Here is a 24,199-nt window from a genome sequence, read left to right as displayed (position 1 = left end):
AAATACACATAAATCACAAATAAAAAAGTTATAGTTATTCATTAATTATTCTTATATAATAACATAAGTTAATAAAAATACTTTAATAATAATAATAATAATTATTATAATTTCAAAATATAATTTGACAAAATATAAAAATATACATTTAATAAAAAGTTAAATAATAGAATAATAAGAAAGTTCATAAGTATGTTATTTATTAATAATAGTAATAATTTTATATATTAATCATAAATCATTTTCAATATATCATTTTTGAAGTATTAAAAAAGATAAAAATATAGTTAATAAAAAGTTAAAATAATAAGAGTTATTTAATAATAATAATAACAAGAATTCAAGTTTAAAATCTTTTATGCATATATGCACACACAGTTGTGCTATTGTTTTATCATATTCTTACATAATAATGAAAGCAAATCAAATATCATTTTTTTTCAAAATTTCAAAATATCATTTTAGAAGTCTCCTTAAAAATATAAAATTAATAAAAAGTTAAATAACAAGATAATAAGAAAGTTAATAATTGTGTTATTTAATAAAATAATAATAACAATACAAATTTAAATTATTTTATGCATATAAGCACACACAGCTCTGCTACTGATTTATCATATTCTTACATAACTAAATTTATTAAATTATTGAATAATAATAATAATAATAATAATAATAATAATTTTAAAATATCATTTTAAGTCTTCTTAAAAATATAAAAATGAAAAGTTAAATAAAAAGACAATATGAAAGCTAATAATTCTGTTATTTAATTAAATAATAATAATAATAATAATAACAACAACAATACAAGTTTAAATTCTTTTATGCATATATGCACACACAGCTCTACTGTTTTTCCATATTCTTACATAATAACAAAAATTTATTAAAATAATAATAATAATAATAATTTCAAAACATCATTTTTGAAGTTTTCTTAAAAATATAAAGTTAATAATAAGACAATAAGAAAGTTAATAATTCTGTTATTTAATAAAAGTGTTTTTTTGCCAAAATCTATCACTATCCCTTTACATTAGCCAAGAAAGATCATATCAAAAGTAAACCAAATCTCAAAATTGAAGAAACTGTTAAATATGCACATGTGTGTAAACTCATTCCCATTATGTGTTTAGTTCCAGTGCGGATCTTGTTCCTAAAGGATCCAGAACCACAACATCACTGGTGTTTCCCATTCGCTGTGGACAGCAATCCTCCCGCCACCATCAAATGGCTGTACAACCACACGCCTCTCAACGAAACACGCTACGCCTACACCGAACTGATCAGAGACGCGGCCGACGGCTCCGTTCAACACGGCTGCCTGTTCCTCAACAAGCCCACTCACCTCAACAATGGCAACTACACGCTCATCGTGGAAAATAAACTGGGTAGAGATCAGGCGACGGCAAAAGGGAAGTTCATGGACAATCCTTTTGACCCCCTTGACCCGGAGGGCATCATTCTTGGTGAGTGCACATCATGGCAAAAACATGGCATGTACTTCATCGCCTGTGTCGTGCATTGACTCATTTATTACTTAATTCTCTCTCCACATGCAAGTCCTCCCTGATGACCCAAGTAAGTTACTCTAAATCAAATTCCTATATGTCAAATATTAAAATGTCTATAATACACAATTTATCTCATTCACTGCACATACTTTCTCAGTGTGCAAAATGACTCATTAAAATAAATTCTAAGGGAAAATAAGATTTTTTCCCCCCTCACTTAATTCTGATAGGTTTTTCAGAAAACAAGACTTACTATCTTAAGTTATTTTGCTTCTCAAGTAAATGTATCTTGATTTAAGAATGTTTAGATTTGTACAAAAAATGGCATTTTTTGCAGTGTTTATAAAGTAACTTTTTATTAAATGTTTTAACATTTGCAGCTCCCACTAACCAGTCAACAGAGACAGAGAAACTGGAGAACGGAGTCTTTGGGGTAAGAGACGAGATATGATGCACAACTTATTATTTTCTATTTTATTTTTTTATAACTGTTATCTATGGAAACCTGTTTCCACCATTGAATAAAAAGTTTTAAAAAAGGACCTTTTATCTCACAACTTTTTTCTCAGAACTGAGTGATATAAACTCACAATTGCAAGTTATAAAGTCATGACAATCGCAACAAATAGTCAATGTTTTTTTTATCTCACAATTTTTCCGATTGTGAGTTTATATCACGCAAACATTTTTCTAAGAATTGCGTAAAATAAACTCACAATTGTGAGTTATAAGGGCAGAATTGCGTGATATAAACTCACAGTTCTTCATTTCTTCTCAGAACTGAGTGATATAAACTCAAAATTGTGAGTTATAAAGTCAAAATTGAGGTAAAACTTAATTCTCAATTTTGTTTCTCAGAATTGCATGATATAAACTCACAATTGTGAGTTAAAAATTCAGAATTGTGAGAAAAACTTAATTCTCAAATTTTTCTCAGAATTGAGTGATATAAACTCACAATTACGAGTTATAAAGTCAGAATTGCGTTATATAAACTCACAATTGCGATAGAATTGTAAGATAAAAAAATTCGGACTTTTTTCTCAGAATTGCGTAATATAAACTCACAATTGTGTTATAAGGGCAGAATTGCGTGATATAAACTCACAGTTCTCAATTTCTTCTCAGAATTGAGTGATATAAACTCAAAATTGTGAGTTATAAAGTCAAAATTGAGGTAAAACTTAATTCTCAATTTTGTCTCTCAGAATTGCATGATATAAACTCACAATTGCGAGTTATAAAGTCAGAATTGACAGAAAAACGTAATTCTCAAATTTTTCTCAGAATTGAGTGATATAAACTCACAATTACGAGTTATAAAGTCAGAAATGCATGTGATAAACTCACAATTGCGAGTTATTAAGTCAGAGTTGCGTTATATAAACTCACAATTGCGATAGTCAGAATTGTAAGATAAAAAATTGCGTGATATAAACTCAGAATTGCGTGATATAAACTCACAGTTCTCAATTTATTCTCAGAATTGAGTGATATAAACTCAAAATTGTGAGTTATAAAGTCAAAATTGAGGTAAAACTTAATTCTCAATTTTGTCTCTCAGAATTGCATGATATAAACTCACAATTGCGAGTTAAAAATTCAGAATTGACAGAAAAACGTAATTCTCAAATTTTTCTCAGAATTGAGTGATATAAACTCACAATTACGAGTTATAAAGTCAGAAATGCATGTGATAAACTCACAATTGCGAGTTATTAAGTCAGAGTTGCGTTATATAAACTCACAATTGCGATAGTCAGAATTGTAAGATAAAAAAATTCGGACTTTTTTCTCAGAATTGCGTGATATAAACTCACAGTTGCAAGTTATAAAATCAGAATTGTGTTATATAAACTCACAATGGCGAGTTATAAAGTCAGAATTGAGAATTCTCAGTTTGTCTCATCAATGAGAGTTTATATCTTGCAATTTTTTCTCAGAATTGTGAGATATACACTCGCAATTGTGAGTTTTAAAGTGTAAGTTTGAGGGGAAAAAATGTTTATATCTCACAATTCTTACTTTATTTCTCAGAAGTGGAAATTTATTTCTCAGAATTGCCAGAGTACGTCTCTTAATTCTGACTTTATAACTCCCAATTGCAAGTTTAAACCATGCAATTCTACGAAAAAAAAAGTCAGAATACTGAGATGAAACATTCAATTGCGAAAAAAAAAGTCATAATTGTGAGATAAAAAGTCACAATTACCTTTTTTATTTTTCATTCAGTAACGGAAACGGGTTTCCACACTCATCAATCTAATTTTCCACTTTCATAGGTGTCAGTAGCGGTGGGTCTCGCTGTGTTCGCGTGCACATTTCTGCTCATCATGGTTGTCGTCATCAATAAATGTGGACAGCACTCCAAGTTTGGCATCCACCGTAAGTACTACTTCCACATTTAGGCTTAAAAGTCAACATGTAAAAAAAAATATCACCTGTATTTGCTTTCTTGATGCATGTTCCTAGTTTTACTGTGCATTTTATTCCTAATAATATATTTTTTTGCCTTCTAAACCTTGCTCCATACTGCTCTGAAAAACTTTCCTTTTAAGCTGATGGAACCACATTTTGGCATGTTACATCCACTTTTCACAAACAAATTAATTCTAAACTGATACAAACAAGCCTCACTCTGCAGTTCTTTCTCATTAAACATCCTGTTCAGCACGGAAATGCACCAGATTATGAATACAAGTTGTGATTAAGATTTCATGTTGACTTTATGTGTTACCAGATGCCCCTTAAAGGAAAGTCAGTTTCACTCTATAGCCGTATTTACATTTATTCATTTAGCAAACGTTTTTATCCAAAGCGACTTACAATTGGGGAGTACAACAAGCGATTCATCCTAAAGAGGCAGACTGACATAGGAAGTGGTCATAATACCATATATCAGGCATTGTTTAAGCTAGAAAGTAAAGAGCTAGAAAGGGTATTTGCAATTTATTCAAGCAACTAGTTTGGGCATGCAAGACCAACTTGGGAAATGGGAATGGAAAATGGGAAATGTTTGTTAAATTGAATTTTAAATCAGCAACAAATCTGACACGAACAACTATTAAGCACCACCGTACATTTTTTTCTCATTAAATATCCTGTTTACCTCCACAATACATCAGATTACAGAAGCAAAATTAGTTGTGATTAATATTTTACTACTTTTCATGTATAACTGGTTGATACAGCAGTCATAAAACTGCTTTTTCAAGACTATTGACTTTTCACAATTTCTGTTAATTTCTCAAAAGTACAACAATTTAAAATCATATTTGGACGCCTCAATTTTTCTTCAAAATCCAGATTAATTTGCAGTTAATCAGAAGACTAAATCAGTTTACTTTGGTCTCAATTGAAGCTGTTTTGGTCTTTCATGGAAAAGAGAACTATCGCAAACAAATGCATTGTGAAAACAAACCAGGTGCAACTCACGCAACAGTAGAAGACGTTGGTGTTAAATGAAAGCCGGAGACAGCACAATCACAGCCCATGCCAAAATGACTTTCTCCATTATTATTTTGGAATCTGAATGAGTTCCACAGGAGGCATTGTGTTGCTTTTAAGTAAGGCACAAAAAGGCAGCGAAATACAGTCTCTTCGAAGCTGTAACTTTGTACAGTGTCAGCCTAACAGCTCGGCAAAGTGCTGCCAGGTCTTAATTACAGCATGCAAAGTAAATAGCATCGGGAGCCCCAGCCGCGAGCGAGCCATTAAAGAAGAGTGATGGAGCCAGGCTTTTCAGGTCCACTCGCTCGGCTCACAAAGTGCCTAAGTGGACCTGATTGCCTCCCTCCCCTCTCGCCCTCTATTCCCTGCGTTCCTCTTCTCTGCCCAGTCTGGGGTCTCTGCGGTTATAGCTTGAGTGGGTTTTGTGATTTGAAGGAGAAGCTTTCGCGTCTAATTCTGCTTTCTAAAAACCAGAGTCATTTGCTTCGGATCAAGTAAACATTCTGACAGATACAGTATCTGTTTTGTAGATGCTGTTTTGGATATGCATCTTCTTGTCAATTTTAAACAACATCTAACAAGGCAAGCATCAGCAGTACTACTTCGCACACTTAGGGTTACAGATTTGAACAAACTCCTAGCCTCAAGTATTAAATTACACTATGTAATCATTTGCGCCACATGATACCTTAAATCTCGCTGCTTGTTGAGGAAAGTTGTAATGCTACTTTTTCAAACCAGGGGATTTCAATCTTGGAGACCACCAAATATGGTCTTTGTGCAATGTTTTCATATATGAAGACTGGTACAAAGGTTTGGTATCAGTAAGATTTGTAATGTTTTTTAAAGAAGTTATGCTCATCAAAGCTGCATTTATTTGATCAAAAATACAGAAAATAACTAATATTGCAAAATGTTATTACAATATCACTTGAAAATATAATTTATTCCTGTGATGCAAAGCTGAATTTTCATCAGCTGTTACTCCAGTCTTAAATGTCACATGAACCTTTAGAAATCATTCTAATATGCTGATTTATTACTTTTATTATCAATGTTGGAAACAGTTTTTATATTTTTATTTTATATTTTTATGGAACCTGTGATTCTTTTTTTTTCAGGATTCTTTGATGAATAACAAGAACAGCATTTATTTAAAATATAAATCTTTTTTTAACAATGTAAATCTTTTTTTAATAATTTAACACATTCTTGGTGTATAAAAGTATTAATTTCTTTCAAAAAAAAAAAGAAGGAAAATATACTGACCCTAAACTTTTGAACAGCAGTGTATATTGCTAAAAAACCTCTCTATTTTAAATAAATGCTGTTATTTTTAACCTTTTATTGATCAGAGAATCATGAAAAAAAGCATCACAGGTTACAAAAAAATATTAAGCAGCACAACTTAGATAGAATAATTTCTAAAGAATCATGTGACACTGAATACTGAAGTAATGATGCTGAAAATGTAGCTTTGTATCACAGGAATAAATTACATTTAAAAAATATTCACATAGAAAACCGCTATTTTAAATTGAAATAATACTTTTTTGTATTTATGATCAAATAAATGCAGCCTCGATGAGCATAAGAAACGTCGTTAAAAACCATTAAAAATTGTTCTGATTCCAAAACTTTTGAGCGTCAGTGTATATTGTAAAAAATGTATATTATAAATATGCATAAATGCGTTTATTTATTTAAAAATGTAATTACATTTTATTTATTTTTATTTTATGTCAAATAGATTTTGGTTTGCTTACTTATTTATTTTTTTCCCTCAACTTTTCCCACACTCTCTTGGGTCCCAGTTTGAAACCACCTTTCTAAGAACATTTTGCCAATGTTCCCCTTACGTTATGAAAAACAAAAAAATATATAAATAGGTTTTTTTTCTTGGTTTTGCAAATGCAAAAGTGATATTTTACTGAAAAATCTGTCATCACTTACTCACCCTAAAACAGTTAACTGTAGCCACCGTCCTCCATAGTATTTTTTTCTGTCAAGTCAATGGCTACATCAACTGTGTGTTACCAACATTCTTCAAAATATCTTCTTTTGTGTTCAACAGAAGATTGAAACTCATACAGGTTTGGAAAAAGTGGAGGGAGAATAAATGATGATAGAATTTTAATTTTGGGGAGATGGAATGTTACATTTGAATATTCTGTGGATGTTCTGAAACACAGTTGCATTTAAAATATTTAATTTAAACCTTTAAAAAAAAGTCTGAAAACATTCTAAGAACATTTTTGAATACCACTTATCTTTAAACGAACATTCTATAAGTGTTACTGGAAGAACATTTGAGAGAACCTTGCCAGAACATTATCCAAAGTTCTAAAAAGTTAAACAGTAAACAGATGTGAAAGTGTTAAACGTGGCCGGCTAAAAATACACAAGGAAATAAGAGAGAATGTAGCGTCTATTATGTTGTCAAACTATACACAGGAAGCTGTGTAGAGCACTTCAGATGACTCAGTGATTGCCAATAAGTTGATTAACCTAACATGGGCTCAGGATATAGATGTGAAGAAAGGAAACAAATACACCAAACCGGAGCAGCTTGACAACCACTTCCTGTCTGTTTCCCCACAGGTTCATCTGTTCTAGGCACTGAGGATGATTTGGCCGTATCTCTTCGCTTCATGAACTTCGGTGCAAGTCCTCCATCTTCAGATGATGGTACATTAGATTCTGGCTTGTCCAGCTTTGTAGAGAACCCGCAGTACTTCTGTGGAATCATCAAAGATAAAGACATGTGTGAGTGTCTTACAATTCAACCATATCACACAAGTTTTCAGCATGTTGATTACATTAAAGTGATTAATACTTTGTACTTTGCAGGCGTCCAGCACATTAAAAGAAAAGACATTGTTTTGAAGTGGGAACTGGGCGAAGGAGCCTTTGGCAAGGTTTACCTGGCAGAATGTGCAAATCTCTGTCCTGATACTGACAAGATGCTGGTTGCTATCAAGGTATGCAATCACGCTTTATGTTATCAGGGCTTAACATTCTTGTAGTTCAGCATTATGTAAGATTTTTTAAGTCAATATACTCTTAAGTGCCAGAAAAAATTATATAATTATAGCTAGAAATTCTCCAGCTAAAATACATACAGTAACTGCATGTGCAAAACCACGCATTTGTTTGAGATTGATCGTATACAATGCAAAACATCACTGATTTTTAACCAATTCGGATTCATTCAAGTCTGTCACATTCATGTTAGCTAGCTAGACAAGTAGTTAAAATTGGAAATTTGCAACAACATTCAAAACATCCACACAAAAAAAAAACAATAAATAAATAAATTATAAAGAAATATATATATATATATATATATATATATATATTTTTTTTTTTTTCTTTCTGTACATTAAGGCTACACTACCAGTCAAACATTTTTGTAAGATTTTTAATGTTTTTAAAAGAAGCCTCTTCTGCTCACCAAGCCTGCATTTATTTGATCCAAAATACATCAAAAGCAGGAATATTGTGAAATATTTTTACTATTTAACATTTTTTTCAGGATTTTTCTTGGGTAAGAAATTACAGAAATTAATACTTTTATTTAGCAATGATGCTTTAAATTGATGAATACATTTATCATGTTACAAAATATTTCTATTTCAGATAAATGCTGTTCTTCTGAACTTTCTGTTCTTCAAAGAAAAAAATCTACTCAGCTGTTTTCAACATACTAATAATCATAAATGTTTTTTGAGGAGCAAATCAGAATATTAGAAAGATTTCTGAAGGATCATGTAACTGGAGTAATGATGCTAAAAATCAGCTTTGAAATCTGGAATAAATTAGATTTTAAAACATATTCAAAGAGAAAACAATTTTAAGTAGTAAAAATATTTCACAATTTGTCTATTTTTGCTGTACTTTGGATTGAATAAATGCAGTCTTTGTGAGCAAAAGAGACTTCTTTAAAAAGACATGACAAATCTTAATGTTCAAAAACTTTTGACTGGTAGTGTAAATAGAAAACACTAAAAACGACAAACAAAAAACACATAACAAAATTACAAAGCATTAAACCAGAGCTGAGTGCCATTTAGAACTGAACTTAGAAATTCAAATTAAAATTCATTTAATACGTAAAATTTAAGTAGCGAACAGAATGAAGAATTGCAGTTTGAATTTGAATGGCATAAATTTTCAAGTATTTATTTTCCAAAATCTATTACCTTGAATTTCTTTAACAGTGTCCAAATATGCTCACTCTATTTTCATATCTGATTGTCTGTGTAGACCTTGAAAGTCGCCAACGAGTCCACCCGGCAGGACTTCCAGCGAGAGGCCGAGCTGCTCACGGTTTTACAGCATGAACACATTGTGCGGTTCTACGGCGTGTGTACAGACGGAGAACCTCTGGCCATGGTGTTTGAGTACATGCGACACGGAGACCTCAACCGCTTTCTAAGGTCAGTTTAATAACCACTAGCCTCTCACAACGAATTAACTACAGCACCAGCAATGCAGTACAGCGGTCAGAAACTAAAGAGCTTCCTTAAAGCTCCGATGTAAAAATGTTGTTCTTAGACAACCTTCGTTTTTCCACTGATGCCATAGAGGAATCATTTTGGGTTCACCAAAGAACCCTTCAGTGAGTACTTCCTAAAACAACAATTATTTTCTTAGTGTAAAGAATGTTTTAAGGATCTGAAGAACCTTTTTCCACTATAGAGAACCTTTTGTGGAATGGAAAGTTTCCATAGATATCAACAGTTCTTCATGGACCCATAGATGCCACTAATGAACATTTATTTAAAGTCATTTAAAGTGGAAAAGGGTTTTAAGATCATTAAAATGTGATCCTGGACCACAAAACCAGTCATAAGGGTCAATTTTTAAGATTTTTATATTTTATGAGATTTATACATCATCCGAAAGCTGAATAAATAAGCTTTCCATTGATGGTATGATGTTAGGATAGTAGAATATTTGGTCGAGATAAAACTCTTTAAAAAAATCTGGAATTTGAGTGTGCAAAAAATTTAAAATTGCTTTGAAAGTTGCCCAAATTAAGTTCTTAGAAATGCACATGACTAATATCAATTAATTTTATATATTTACGGTAGGAGATTTACAAAATATCTTCATGGAACATGATCTTTACTTAATATCCTAATGATTTTGGCATAAAAGATAAATTTGACCCATACAATGTATTTTTGGCTATTGATACAAATATACCCATGCTACTTAAGACACACCAACCACTTTACACCAAGAAAACACTAAAAGTTTCACTGAAAGGTTCTTTGACGATTTATTTTTAAGAGTGTACTTGATTAGTTGCATCAAATTTAAACCATTCATTTTCCACATCTAAAGTCGAAGCCCCAAAAAAGTAGAGGGGCAATGGAGCCCAAATGCAGATGCAGCTTTGTGATGCTCCAGTCTTAATTAAAATGTGACCATGGACCACAAAACCAGTCATAAGGGTCAAAATTTTGAAATTGAGATATATACATCATCTGAAAGCTGAATAAATAAGCTTTCCATTGATGCATGGTTTGTTGGGATAGTAGAACATTTGGCTGAGATGCAACTTTTTGAAAAAATGGAATTTGCCAAAAAATCTAAATACTGAGAAATTGCCTATAAAGGTGTCCAAATAAAGTTCTTAGCAATAAACTAATAAACATATTACTAATAAAAATTATGTTTTCATATATTTACGTAAGGCACTTTACAAAATGTCTTCATGGAACATTATATTTACTCAATATCCTAATGATTTTGGCATAAAAGATAAATGTGACCCATACAATGTATTTTTGGCTATTGATACAAATATACCCATGCTACTTAAGGCCGGTTTTGCGGTCCAGGGTCATAAATGTTCTTTACACCAGGAAAACACTAAAAGTTTTGTAGAGGAGCGATGGAGCCCAAATGCAGATGTAGCTTTGTGATGCTCCAGTCCAAATTTAACTGTGACCCTGGACCACAAAACCTGTCATAAGGGTCAAAATTTTTAAATTTTCATTTCCAATGATGCATGGTTTGTTAGGATAGTAAACTATTTGGTCTAGATACAACTTTTTGAAAAACTGGAATTTGAGTTTGCCAAAAAATCTAAATACTGAGAAAATTGCCTATAAAGTTCTTAGCAATGCATATTACTAATAAAAATTAAGTTTCGATATGTTTAAGGTAGGAAATTTACAAATTATATTCATGGAACATGATCTTTACTTCATATCCTAATGATTTTGGCATAAAAGAAACATATTCAATAACTTTGACCCATACAATGTATTTTTGGCTATTGCTACAAATATACTCATGCTACTTAAGACTGGTTTTGCGGTCCAGGGTCACATATGTTCTTTGCACCCAAAAAACACTGAAAGGTTCTTTGAAGCTTTATTTTTAAGAGTGTACTTGATCAGTTGCATCAAATTCAAAGCATTCATTTTCCATATCTGAAACTCGAAGACCTAACAAAGTAGAGGAGCGATGGAGCCCAAATGCAGATGCAGCTTTGTGATGCTCCAGTCTTAATTAAGATGTAAAGTTGACTGAAGTATGAGGTGGCTGATGGGGGACTGACCATATGTCCAGCACAGCTGAGTCTCGGTGCGTAAAGATCCAGTCTGTTTGCCAGGTGGTTGCTGGGGCCAGATTGGGAGTGGGGACATATGAATGTTTGAGGGGGAGATGAAATCGCATTTTCACGTGTATGGATGTGTCTCCAGTCTTGCTTGCAGCTGCCTCATCCTGCCACCTGCCTGCTAAACTAATAGGGATCACATACTAAACCTCAGAAGGCAAGCGAGTGGCAGAGTTTATATTAGGATGAATGGCGAGAGTGCTTTGCACATTGAGGCCTGACACGCAAGGCAATGGTGACCCATGGTGCTTGTGCTGTCATTAGCAGATGTTTTCTCATCCAAAGTGACTTGCTTCAATCTGGAGTTTGCTCCAAAGCATAAAGCATAATTTATAAACTTGGCCTTACCGATTGAGGGTCAAAATGTGAAATTGCATGCTGTATCCACCTTTTTCTTCAACGCGCCAGACCCATACAATGTACAAATGGCCGTGACCGTTCTTACCGAAAGAGGTGGATATAACAATATAAAGCGGTATGCTGCATCGTTGTTATATTGCTAGTAAACGGCATCCAGTTATAATCTCATAAATACACAATTTTTCTATTTTTTTTATTCAATATTGTGTAAAAATGTCTTCATCTCAAGCAGTTCATTCTGTGCCAAGATCACAGTTGGTGTCACTTTCAGTTCATTTCTGTCACAATGGGAATAAAGTGCTGCATGAATGAGTTCTAAAACCTGGAAATAAGTTTAGTAAGTCTTAAATTTTCAGGTCCATTATCATGAAGTCTACAGAGGTTGTCTGAATTGCTTAGCATTGAAGTTGTGCAACTGTGGTGTAGATATAGAATAACTTTAGCTTTTCACTTGTGGCTATATACGTGACTATTCAACTTTTTATACAGTATACAGTATTCAGTATACGGTATAATACAGTTAATGATTGGAAATAATATCTATACTCTATACTTCTTCCATTCATTATTTGTGTCGGCCACCCAGTAATCGCAAACATTTTGACTTTATTGTTGAGACATTTCGACTTCATTGTCGAAACATTTTGAATTCGTTGTCGAACCATTTAGACTTTATTCTCGAAGCATTTCGACTTTATTCTCGAACCATTTAGACTTTATTCTCGAAGCATTTCGACTTTATTCTCGAAGCATTTCGACTTTATTCTAGAAGCATTTCGACTTTATTCTAAAAGCATTTTGACTTTATTCTCGAAGCATTTCGACTTTATTCTCGAAGCATTTCGACTTTATTCTCGAAGCATTTCGACTTTATTCTCGAAGCATTTCGACTTTATTCTAGAAGCATTTCGACTTTATTCTAAAAGCATTTCGACTTTATTCTCGAAGCATTTCGACTTTATTCTCGAAGCATTTCGACTTTATTCTAGAAGCATTTCGACTTTATTCTAAAAGCATTTCGACTTTATTCTCGAAGCATTTCGACTTTATTCTCGAAGCATTTCGACTTTATTCTAAAAGCATTTCGACTTTATTCTAGAAGCATTTCGACTTTATTCTAAAAGCATTTCGACTTTATTCTCGAAGCATTTCGACTTTATTCTCGAAGCATTTCGACTTTATTCTAAAAGCATTTCGACTTTATTCTCGAAACGTTTCAACATTTCATCTCAAAATATGCTGTCATACAAACCCCCTTCTGAACCTATTTTTTTTTTTTAAGAGTATAGCATGCTTTAAATATGTGATGCAATCTGGGAAAACCTGTCGGATATCGCACTGGGACATTTTCAGGAAATTCAGAAAAATAGGTAGAATATAAATTTTTGGTCAAAATTAGGTTTTCATTAAATTAGTCTATAACATCTTGTCTATCATCACTGAAAAAATCTTAGCAAAATTCACTTGTTTACTGCAGAAAAATAGCGATTTATTGCAGCAAGCAGAAATTACTCTGTCTTTCTTCTTATAAGAACGCCCTATGGAGGTGCTTTCTCTAAACACCACAAAAACAGTTAACCTACCACAATAAATCATGAAACATATTTAATAAAGGTGTATCAATGAACATTCCCCACCAGTCCTGTGTAAACTATGGCACGCAAAGTTTTTTTTATTTATTTATATTTTGTTTTAAATGGTGAGATGGCTATTTCACATCCAGAGACGAAGGATCGGATGACGAAGTTACTAAAGAGGAGGAGTCGAAAGACAGTCTGTTGTATGAAAAGGTTACGCTACATTCGCTTTTCTAAATGTAAACTAATGTAAATGTAAAAACTAAATGTAAAGCTAAAATTAAAATTCATGCTATATAAACATGATGAAAAGTTTAGAGACTATGTCCCTGATAATTAACGGAAAACAGACGTTAGTCTGTTTGTGTAATGAGGCAGTTTGGCGCTTCTGACTTGACAGACAGCTCTAGTTAAACCCGTGAAGTGAAAGTAAAACCCGTCTCACTTTAAATCAGTTTTCCTCAAAATTCCATTCCTGAAAATCATAGCTATCACACAAATCCCGATAGACAACTTTTGTTGTTTAAGCTACGGACAAAATAAAAACACTTTTGGAAAGGGCTTGAAAACCTAAAAATAATTGCACCATGTGTTGGGTTTTCCTAGATCGCATCACATATATACTAAATATCTAGGACAATGTAGCAAGCTATCTGGGTAATCTATGCATATTCACATAACATGTACATACTTTGTGTTTGTACAGGGCTCACGGTCCAGATGCTCGTATCCTGGATGAGATGAAGGTTCCTCCGATGGGTCAGTTGACTCTTCCTCAGATGCTCCACATCGCAGCTCAGATCGCCTCGGGCATGGTGTACCTCGCTTCCCTTCATTTCGTCCATAGAGACCTGGCCACCAGGAACTGTTTAGTAGGAGAAGGGCTGGTGGTGAAGATTGGGGACTTTGGGATGTCAAGAGACATTTACAGCACTGATTACTACAGGGTAAAACACCGCATTTTAATTTCAACACGTCTCAGATGTTTCTCCTAAAATTTTCTCCAAAAATATACTGTGAATAACAAAAGTGGCAAATCATTTGGTCTGATTTCTGACTTTCTTCAGAAACTGGAGACTTCTCTACTTCTGTATCTCTCTGAGGTCTGGGAGAAACATTTGAGACACTTAAGATATCTCATTTGTGATTTTGCCCTGTGATTTTGTTTATGTACCAACAGCAGAGATGTTTGGCTGTAATCTGTTTTCTTTCATGTTCACAGGTTGGTGGGAGGACGATGCTGCCCATTCGCTGGATGCCACCAGAAAGCATCATGTACAGGAAGTTCACCACGGAGAGTGACATCTGGAGCTTTGGAGTGGTCCTTTGGGAAATCTTCACCTATGGCAAACAACCATGGTATCAGCTATCCAACAGTGAGGTAAAGTACCACATTTATTGTTCAAAGTTAGTGTCAACCATGTGTGGCTGCACAAGCATACCTATTTAAATGCCAAACTCATTTATTGTCATCATTAAAAAAAAAAACAACCACCACAAAACAAACAGATTTTAAAGAATCAGCTCACCTAAAAAACTTTCAAGAGTCCCTTGTTTGTCCTGAACAGTCAAACTGCCCACTGTTCTTCAGAAAAATCCTCCAGATCCCACAAATTCTTTGGTTTTCCAGCATTTTTGTATATTTGAACCCTTTCCAACAATGACTATATGATTTTGAGATCCATCTTTTCAAACTGAGGACAACTGAGAGACTCATATGAACTATTACAGAAGGTTCAAACACTCACTGCTCTAGAAGGAAAAACCATGCATTAGGAGCTGGGGGTTAACATTTTTTGAATTTGAAGATCAAGGTAAATTTGACTTATTTTGTCCATTGGGAAACATGTAACTATCTTCTGTAGCCTCTGAGGGCAAAATAAGAAAAATGTACACATCTCCATTCTGTTCAAAAGTTTTCATCCCCGGCTCTTAATGCGCGGTTTTTCCTTCTGGAGCATCAGTGAGTGTTTGAACCTCCTGTAATAGTTGCATATGAGTCCCTCAGTTGTCCTCAGTGTGAAAAGATGGATCTCAAAATCATACAGTCAGTGCTGGAAAGGGTTCAAATACACAAAAATGATGGAAAACCAAAGAATTTGTGGGACCTGAAGGATTTTTCTGAAGAACAGCAGGCAGTTTAACTGTTCAGGACAAACAAGGGACTCATGAACAACTATCAGTAAACAAAAACCCAGCTGTGGATCATTTAAGTAACAACACAGTATAAAGAACCAACTTTTGAACAGGGTCATTTTTATAAATTCAACTATTTCTGTTGTGGACTATATTTTGTGTGAAATATCTCATTCAGGTCAGTTAATAAAAAATAACATGCATTTTGTATGATCCATCTTATTTTGCTAAAACAATTAACGTTTTTCAGATTCTGAAAGGGGAATGTAAACTTTTGACCTCAACTGTAGACTACTTTAATGAGACTTTTGATGGTTTTCAACTTTATCATTCTGCAAAACACCTCCGTTTGTGTTCAACTGAAAAAAAAAAAAAAAAAAAAAAAACGCTTTAGAACAACAAGAGAGTGAGTAAATGAATTTTCATTTGACAGTAAACGATTGCAGTAATGTTTACCTGCAATGACAGAAGTGATTTGGACTGTCTGATGGCATCAGTGCTGGTTAGTGAGTTAAAGCAAACAGACAGAGCTGCTTTTCCCAACCTTCATCGTGATGTGAACATCCATTTTGGACTGGATCAGACCGTGCTCTTAAGCACTTATGAACGAGAAGATCAATAGATGTTTTTCGGTTCCAGAGTGATCCAGACCTCTCAGATTAGGCACCAAAAAGTGGACTCTGGTGTGACCACAACTGCACTATTACGCTGGAGAGGCCTCTCTTCTTTCAACAGAGAGGTAGATCACTTTCCTGTCGACTCGATTTTAATCCGATTAAACCTCATCTTCGCCTTGGGCCGACGTTGTTTAACCTTGTTAACCTAATCCTTCTCGAGCCATGATGGACACAGCTAATTATCCAGAGCCTAATTGTATGGGACGGAGACGGATCGTTCGTAACTTTCCATCTGCGAAGAGAGAGGGTGCCAGACTTTCAGAGGGGTCAATGTGAATTTTTGTTAATTTATTGCAGTGATTGAAAGCCCATTTCAGAATGATGTTGTGTGGTGCTGACAGTCTCTTCACCTCATTTGATTAAGAGGCAATACTATAAGGGCTTGAAGTCACTGCCGTTTTAAATAGCCACCAGGAATAGCCTTGGAGAGAAGAGAGGGTGCTTCTTTGCAGCCAACTGCTACCTGGAGAAAATAGAGTCAGAGAAATCAAATTTTCTTTGATTTTCTTAAAATAAAATACATGAAATAAACCACGAAAACGTAATGTAATGTTTAGAACTTTTCCATATTAAAGAAAAGAGCATTTATATGTTTATTCTTCCTTTAATAATAATTTAAAAATATTATTGTCAAACAAATCATGTATGACCCAATTTAAATAATTGACATTTATGATTATATAAACTATTACAGAAGGTTCAAACGCTCACTCATGCTTCAGAAGGAAACACAATGGATTAAGAGTCAAGGGTTTAAACTTCTGAACAGAATAAATTTGTGTACATTTTTCTTATTTTGCCTAAATTTTAGCATTTAGTACCGCACTATTTTCCATTTTCATTTAAAATTTAGTTAAAGTTTTAGTAATTTTGTTGTTTGTATTTGTTTTTTTTCTGTTTACATTGCTTTTATTTGTTTTATTTCAGGTTTAGTTTCAATTATTTAAAATTAGACAGATCAGACATTTGGCAACTAGCTAAACAAAATAATTGTTTTTTTGACATTAATTTATTTTTATTTTTGATTGTTTTATTTTAATTAAGTACAATGCACATTATTATAAATTATTATTTTTTATAACAATATTTTTATTTTTTATTTTAACAAAAACAATTTTAAATGCAAGCACAGGCTCACAGTTTTAACAGCTTTGGAATTTGAAGGTACAGTTGAAGTCAAAAGTTTACATACACCTTGCAGAATCTGCAAAATGCATGTTTTTTATTTAGTACTGACCTGAGTAAGATATTTCCCATAAAAGATTTTACATATAGTTTACAAGAGAAAACATTAGTTAAATTTATAAAAATTACCTTGTTCAAAAGTTTACATACGCTTCAACCTTCATGCTGTGTTGTTACCTAAATGATCCACAGCTGTGTGTTTTCTGAAAAGAAGGCTTTCCAACAATGACTGTATGATTTTGAGATCCATCTTTTCACACTGAGGACAACTGAGGGACTCATATGCAACTATTACAGAAGGTTCAAGGAAACACGATGTATTAAGAACCAGGGGGTGAAAACTTTTGAACAAAATGAAGATGTGTACATTTTTCTTATTTTGCCTAAATATATATTTTTTATTTAGTACTGCCCTTCAGAAGCCACAGCAGATACATGTTTCCCAGAAGACAAAATAAGTTAAATTTACCCTGAGTTTTCACCCGGCTCATAATGCATTGTGTTTCCTTCTATAATAGTTGCATATGTGTCCTTCAGTTGTCCTCAGTGTAAAAAGATGGATCTCAAAATCATACAGTCATTGTTGGAAAGGGTTCAAATACACACAAATGCTGAAAAACCAAAGAATTTGTTGGACCTGTTCAGGTCAAAAAACAGCTATGGATCATTCAGGTAACAACAGGATTAATTACATTTATACATTTTTAACTATTATTTTCTCTTGTGAACTACATGTAAATGTCCTTTATGTGAAATATCTTATTCAGGTCAGTACTAAATAAAAAAATAACAATTATTTTGGTAAAATAATTAACATTATGTAAACTTTTGACCTCAACTGTAGTTTGAAATAGCAGACTAAAAAAAGAACTACAACTATACTACCATCATTTCCACTTGTCTGACTGTAAATATGAAATATTTACCCTCTTTCCAGGCCATTGAGTGCATCACACAGGGGCGAGAGCTTGAGCGACCACGTACCTGCCCGAAGGAAGTGCATCTCCTCATGCAGGGCTGCTGGCAGAGAGAACCGCAGCAGAGGCTTGTCATCAAGGACATCTACAACCGCCTCGTGGCCCTCGTCAAGAACCCGCCCGTCTACCTGGACATCCTGGAGTAGCAGCACCCTGATCAGACCTGCATGGAAAAGACATACTTCCGGAAGCAGGTTGTTTGGGCTAAGGAGAAAAATCAGTGGTGGGTTTTGGACGGACACAATTCACAAACTGTCTCAGAAGTGCAGTATGAACGTTTCCGGTGTTTGTTGATGTGTGCGTTTTAACCCACCGGAGGTGTACGATTGCGTCCATGTGTTTAAATTTGAAGAAATAAGTATGAGAAATGGACTGAGTAAATGGACAGTGGATACTCTGAATATGCATTAGCGGAAATTGCTCATGGATCTTCATGACTCACCCCTGAAGAGACACTTAGGTTTTCTATATGAGGTTACTGATGTCAAGGTCTTGTAATTAAAGGTCATTAAAGGTGAAGTGTGTAATTTTGCTCAATCCAGTCTAATATGCAAGAGACGTTGTAGGTTGATTTTCCAGATAAATGTAAAAACTACGGCTCTGTTTGTTTGAGCGTCCTGCCCAGCCTGACATAGCAACAGCCTCAACCAATGGCGTGAGTCTAGGGGCGGGATTTGCTGTTTGTCTGACCAATGGGGAGAGTGAAACCCTACTCTTATATTACGGAATCATACAAACTCATAATACTATTCTATCTGTTTACAAGTTTTCTGCAGTATTTATGAAAGTAAACTTAAGACTTTTAGGAGCTTTTTCAGTCTACACTCTTAAAAATAAAGGTGCTTCACGATGCCATAGAACAGGAGTTCTCAACTCTGGCCCTCGAGGTCCATTTTCCTGCAGAGTTTAGCTCCAACCCTAATCAAACACACCTGAACAAGCTAATCAAGCTCTTCATCATTACTAGAAAGTTACAGGCAGGTGAGTTTGATCAAGGTTGGAGGTAAACTCTGCAGGAAAGTGGACCTCGAGGGCCAGAGTTGAGAACCTCTGCCATAGAAGAACCTTGTTTGTCTACATGGTTAAATAAACAACCTTTAACATCTGAAGAACCTTTCTGTTCAACAGTAGGGTTCTTTGTAAAAGAAGGTTTTCAGATTATAAAAAGGTAAGAAAGAGATGGTTCTTTAAAGCAGTGGTTCTCAATCCTGGTCCTGGAGGACCCCTGCTCTGCACATTTTGCATGTCTCCCTTATTTAACACACCTGATTGAGATCATCAGCTCATTAGTAGAGATCCATTAACTGAACTAACAAGCTGGAGATCTCAATCAGGTGTGTTAAATAAGGGAGACATGCAAAATGTGCAGAGCAGGGGTCCTCCAGGACCAGGATTGAGAACCACTGCTTTAAAGAACCTTTGACTGAACAGTTCTGTGTGGAACCAAAAATGGTTCTTCTATGGCATCACTGTGAAGAACCTTTTGAAGCACCTTTATTTTTAAGAGTGTACCTAATCACACTGCAAAAAAACGTTCTTCTAAAGATTCATAATCAAGATATATTTACTTGAGATGAAAACTGACAAAAGAAGTCTTGTATTCTGAGAAATGTATAAAAAAATTAAGTAATTTTACGCTTAAAACAACAACAAATATCTACCAAATGTCTACTCCTTGTTAGTTATTTATTCTTGTTTTAAGCATAAACTCACTCAACTTCTCACAAAAGCAAAAACGTAAGAATATTTAGATATTTTCCTGGAGAACAAGACAAAAACACTCAGGAAGAACATCATTTTTTTGCAGTAAAGGCCACATTGAATGCCATGAATTAATGAATTCAAGACTTTCGGCTCCTGATTTTAAATGTTAAGACATAGGAAGTTTCTGTAATATGGCTTATTTTAGCATTTGCTTCTCTGATGTCACATTTATTACATACTTCACCTTTAACCATCATGTGCAGTTTCTTAATAATATGTCCCCCCTGAACAAAGACCCTTAAGTTGCTGTGATTTACATGTCGTGCCAATCTGACCGGATTTTTTTTTTTTTTCAGTGTCTTGCGATTATGAATATATTCCATCGATCTGTTATGCGTGATCTACACATGCATGTATTGTACATCTTTCCATGTTTAACAGCACTGTCCTGCTTTATTTTCTATATCAAAAGCATCAACAAGGTCAGCAACAACACTACAGTGGAGACACATGGGCTGTGTACGGAATAAAGTACTAACCTACTGTATACTATTATTTATTTGAAACTGTATGAAGTATGGAATGGAAAACCTTTGATGCTGTAATTCTTTCAGATGTTTAAGGCAAGACTCTAGGTAAATAGGGTAAAAAAATTAACAAAATACTATTTTCTCTTTGTCAAAGAAACCTGAAAAAATTCTACTTCTTTTCAACCTAATAATAATAATATTGAGCAGCAAATCAGAATATTAGAATGATTCCTGAAGGGTTATGTGAGTGAAGTAATGAAGCTAAAAATTCATCTTTGAAATCACAGGAATAAATTACATTTTAAAATATATTTGAACAAAAAAACTGTTATTTTAAATAGCAAAATATATAAAAAAATAGTTTTTGGTGTACTTTGGATCAAATAAATGCAGGCTTGGGACTTGATACTTGTTTAAAAAATATTAAAAATCTCACTGTTCAAAAACTTTTGACTGGTACTGTATATAGTTTACTTTTTGCCATTTAAAAAAAAAAGTTTTAAATATTGAATTTGATTTTCTTTATATTTTTCATGTGTTTAACTTTATGTGTGATTTTATGTGCTTTTGTTATTTTTATCACTTTTTGAGTTTTTTACGTTTCTGTCCATTTTTCCCATTAATGTATTAAACATATTATTATAAAGGATTTTAGTAATAGTTTTATTTTATTTTTAGTAAAACTAGTACTGCAACTTATTTTATTTTACTTTTGTTAGCTGCCAGGTCACAACATTTACATTTTTTTTAAAAATATTTTCATTTAATATTTATTTTCTATTTTATTTTATTTCAACTTACGTTAATTAACAACAACAACAACAAATTAATTAATTCTAGATTTTGTTACCAATAACAACTATGATACACTCTAAAAATATATATTTTGGAGTTAGAAGTTAGAAAAATAATAATGGAGCATGTTACATTGAAAAAACATTTTGTGAAAGCCTTCATAATATTTATAAAAATAAAACTGGATATTCTGGTGTATGCAACAAACAACTCATTTTGTATTGTAATTGAAATCTACAAGCATAAATTGACAAAGTATAATTCAAATGAACCATTAAATGTTCTTTTGGAGGCAAAACAAATCTCAAAATTGACCAGTGCATGAAAAAACACGGATTTTGCTCATAGTGTCTTGCCTTAATTTAAAAAAGTTGCTATTTTGAATCTAATTTTGAGCTAAAATGCTTCTTAGAAGTCCATTTCAATCATTTCTATAATAATACCAAGCGCTTTCCATTCATTTCAATGCCTCAGCAAGTGCACAGCCCTGGAAATACACAACATGCATGGCTCTGTCTTTGCTAACGGGCTCTCAGCTATGGCCTTATTGTATTTTAAGCCATTAATCCCATGTGACTAATCACTATAGAGCCACCCGCTGCAGTACGCTAGTATGCATTTCCGAACACAGCCTGAATTCCAGCATGATACTGGATCAATCAATCAATCAAATATTATTTATCATACAGCATGTTAAGCTCCAGTGGTCACTGTTTACCATTTTATTAATTTCATTAATGAGTGCATCACTTTGTGCCTCTTGTACATAATCTAGTATCTGAACTGCATTGTTTTGCATACTGATCCCTATTTGTGTTATCTATTTTTCTTTTTAGTTTTTAACTACTGTAATCTTACCTAGTCTTTCAGAGCTGAAATATTATTTCACAAATACAAGCTGAAAATCATAGCAGTACATTTTAAAGGATAAAATGAAAGATAATTTCCTTTAACATTAATTAATCAATAACAGTCAGAGTGTTGGCATCTTTGTTTCATTGTACAAATGAATATAACAATTTGAATAGACTTGGGTTTTGATTTTGTTGATGGACAATGTACAATAGCTGTATTAAACTTAATTTTCTTGATTTTTAGTCTTTTTATTGTCAGCTTTGTATGTCATAATATTGTTAATCTCACATTATTGCTGCATGGTGTTTATATTGTGGTCATATTATGGATTGCAGTGCAAACACAAATGACAATATCAGTCATTTCAGTCAACAAATACACCATAGACTGCTATTGGTTTTATATAAAACTACATTTACACTACTAGATTATTTAATGTTTTTTTAAGAAGTGTCTTCTACTCACCAAGCCTGCATTTATTTGATCAAAAGTACAGCAAACATAGTACAGTTTTGAATATTTTACTATTAAAAAAGTTTTTTTTCAATATTATTTATTTCTTTGATTTCAAAGCTGAAATCTTAGCATCATTACTCAAGTCACACGATCCTTCAGAAATCATTTTATTATTCTGACTTGCTGCTCAAAAAAACATTTATTATTATGATTAATATGTTGAAAACCGCTAAGTAGAATTTTTCCAGGTTTCTTTGATGAATAGAAAGTTCAGAAGAACAGCATTTATCTAAAATAGAATTTAATTATCACTTTTTGTTAATTTAAAGCATCCTTGCTAAATAAAAGTATTAATTAAAAAATTAAATTAATATTATTATTAAAGCTTTTGAATGCTATAGTGTATAATGTTTCAAAAGCTTGTTATTTCAGATAAATGCTGATATTCGGATCTTTCTATTCATCAAAAGTATCCTGAAAAAAAAATGTACTTGACTGTTTTAAATATAGATATAATAATAATAAATGTTTCCTAAAGAGCAAATCACCATATGTGACCCTGGACTACAAAACCAGTCTTAAGTCGCTGGGGTATATTTGTAGCAATAGCCAAAAATACATTGTATGGGTCAAAATTTTAGATTTTTCTTTTATGCCAAAAATCATTAAGAAATTAAGTAAAGTTCATGTTCCATGAAGATTTTTTGTAAAATTCCTTCTGTAAACATATCAAAATGTAATTTTTGATTTGTAATATGCATTGTTAAGAACCTAATTTGTACAACTTTAAAGGTGATTTTCTCAGTCTTTTTGATTTTTTTGCATCCTCAGATTTCTGATTTCAAACAGATGTATCTCAGTCAAATATTGTCCTATCCTAACAAACCATACATCAATAGAAAGCTTATTTATTGAGCTTTCATATGATGAATAAATCTCAGTTTTGTCAAATTTAACCTTATGACTGGTTTTGTGGTCCAGGGTCACATATTAGAATGATTTCTGAAGGATCATGTGACACTGAAGACTTGAGTAATAATGCTGAAAATGTAGCTTTGATCGCAGGAATAAATTACATTTTAAAATATATTCAAATAGCAAGCAGCTATTTTAAATAGTTAAAATATTTCACAATATTACTGCTTTTGCTGTGCTTTGGATCAAACAAATGCGGCTTGGTGAGCAGAAGAGACTTTAAAAAAAAAAAAAAAAAAAAAACATTAAAAGTCTTCCTGTTCAAAAACTTTTGACTGGTAGTGTACATACAGTGATGTCCAGAAGTCATTCTTCAAAATATCTTGTTTTCTGCAAAAGATATTATGTCTTACAACATGAGTTAAGTA

The 24,199-nt window shown here is 33.0% G+C and overlaps 1 protein-coding gene across 1 annotated transcript in view; it reads left to right on the top strand.

Annotated features, from left to right (window-relative positions):
* The window catches only part of LOC141342962 (high affinity nerve growth factor receptor-like), a 39,528-nt gene extending 18,069 nt beyond the window's left edge, over positions 1–21,459 (top strand). The window contains exons 8-17 of the mRNA XM_073847551.1: positions 1,140–1,472; positions 1,567–1,584; positions 1,898–1,950; positions 3,800–3,902; positions 7,569–7,733; positions 7,818–7,948; positions 9,234–9,406; positions 14,248–14,488; positions 14,764–14,922; positions 18,477–21,459. Coding sequence (XP_073703652.1) covers positions 1,140–1,472; positions 1,567–1,584; positions 1,898–1,950; positions 3,800–3,902; positions 7,569–7,733; positions 7,818–7,948; positions 9,234–9,406; positions 14,248–14,488; positions 14,764–14,922; positions 18,477–18,662 — 1,562 coding nt within the window. The 3' untranslated portion in view covers positions 18,663–21,459. The remainder of the gene's footprint in view (positions 1–1,139; positions 1,473–1,566; positions 1,585–1,897; positions 1,951–3,799; positions 3,903–7,568; positions 7,734–7,817; positions 7,949–9,233; positions 9,407–14,247; positions 14,489–14,763; positions 14,923–18,476) is intronic.
* The last annotated feature ends 2,740 nt before the right edge of the window (positions 21,460–24,199 follow it).

Source organism: Garra rufa, chromosome 9, assembly GCF_049309525.1.
Source record: "Garra rufa chromosome 9, GarRuf1.0, whole genome shotgun sequence".
Taxonomy (NCBI): Eukaryota; Metazoa; Chordata; class Actinopteri; order Cypriniformes; family Cyprinidae; genus Garra; species Garra rufa.
The sequence above is the reverse complement of the archived record's forward strand: the minus strand, read 5'-3'. Positions and strand labels throughout refer to the sequence as shown.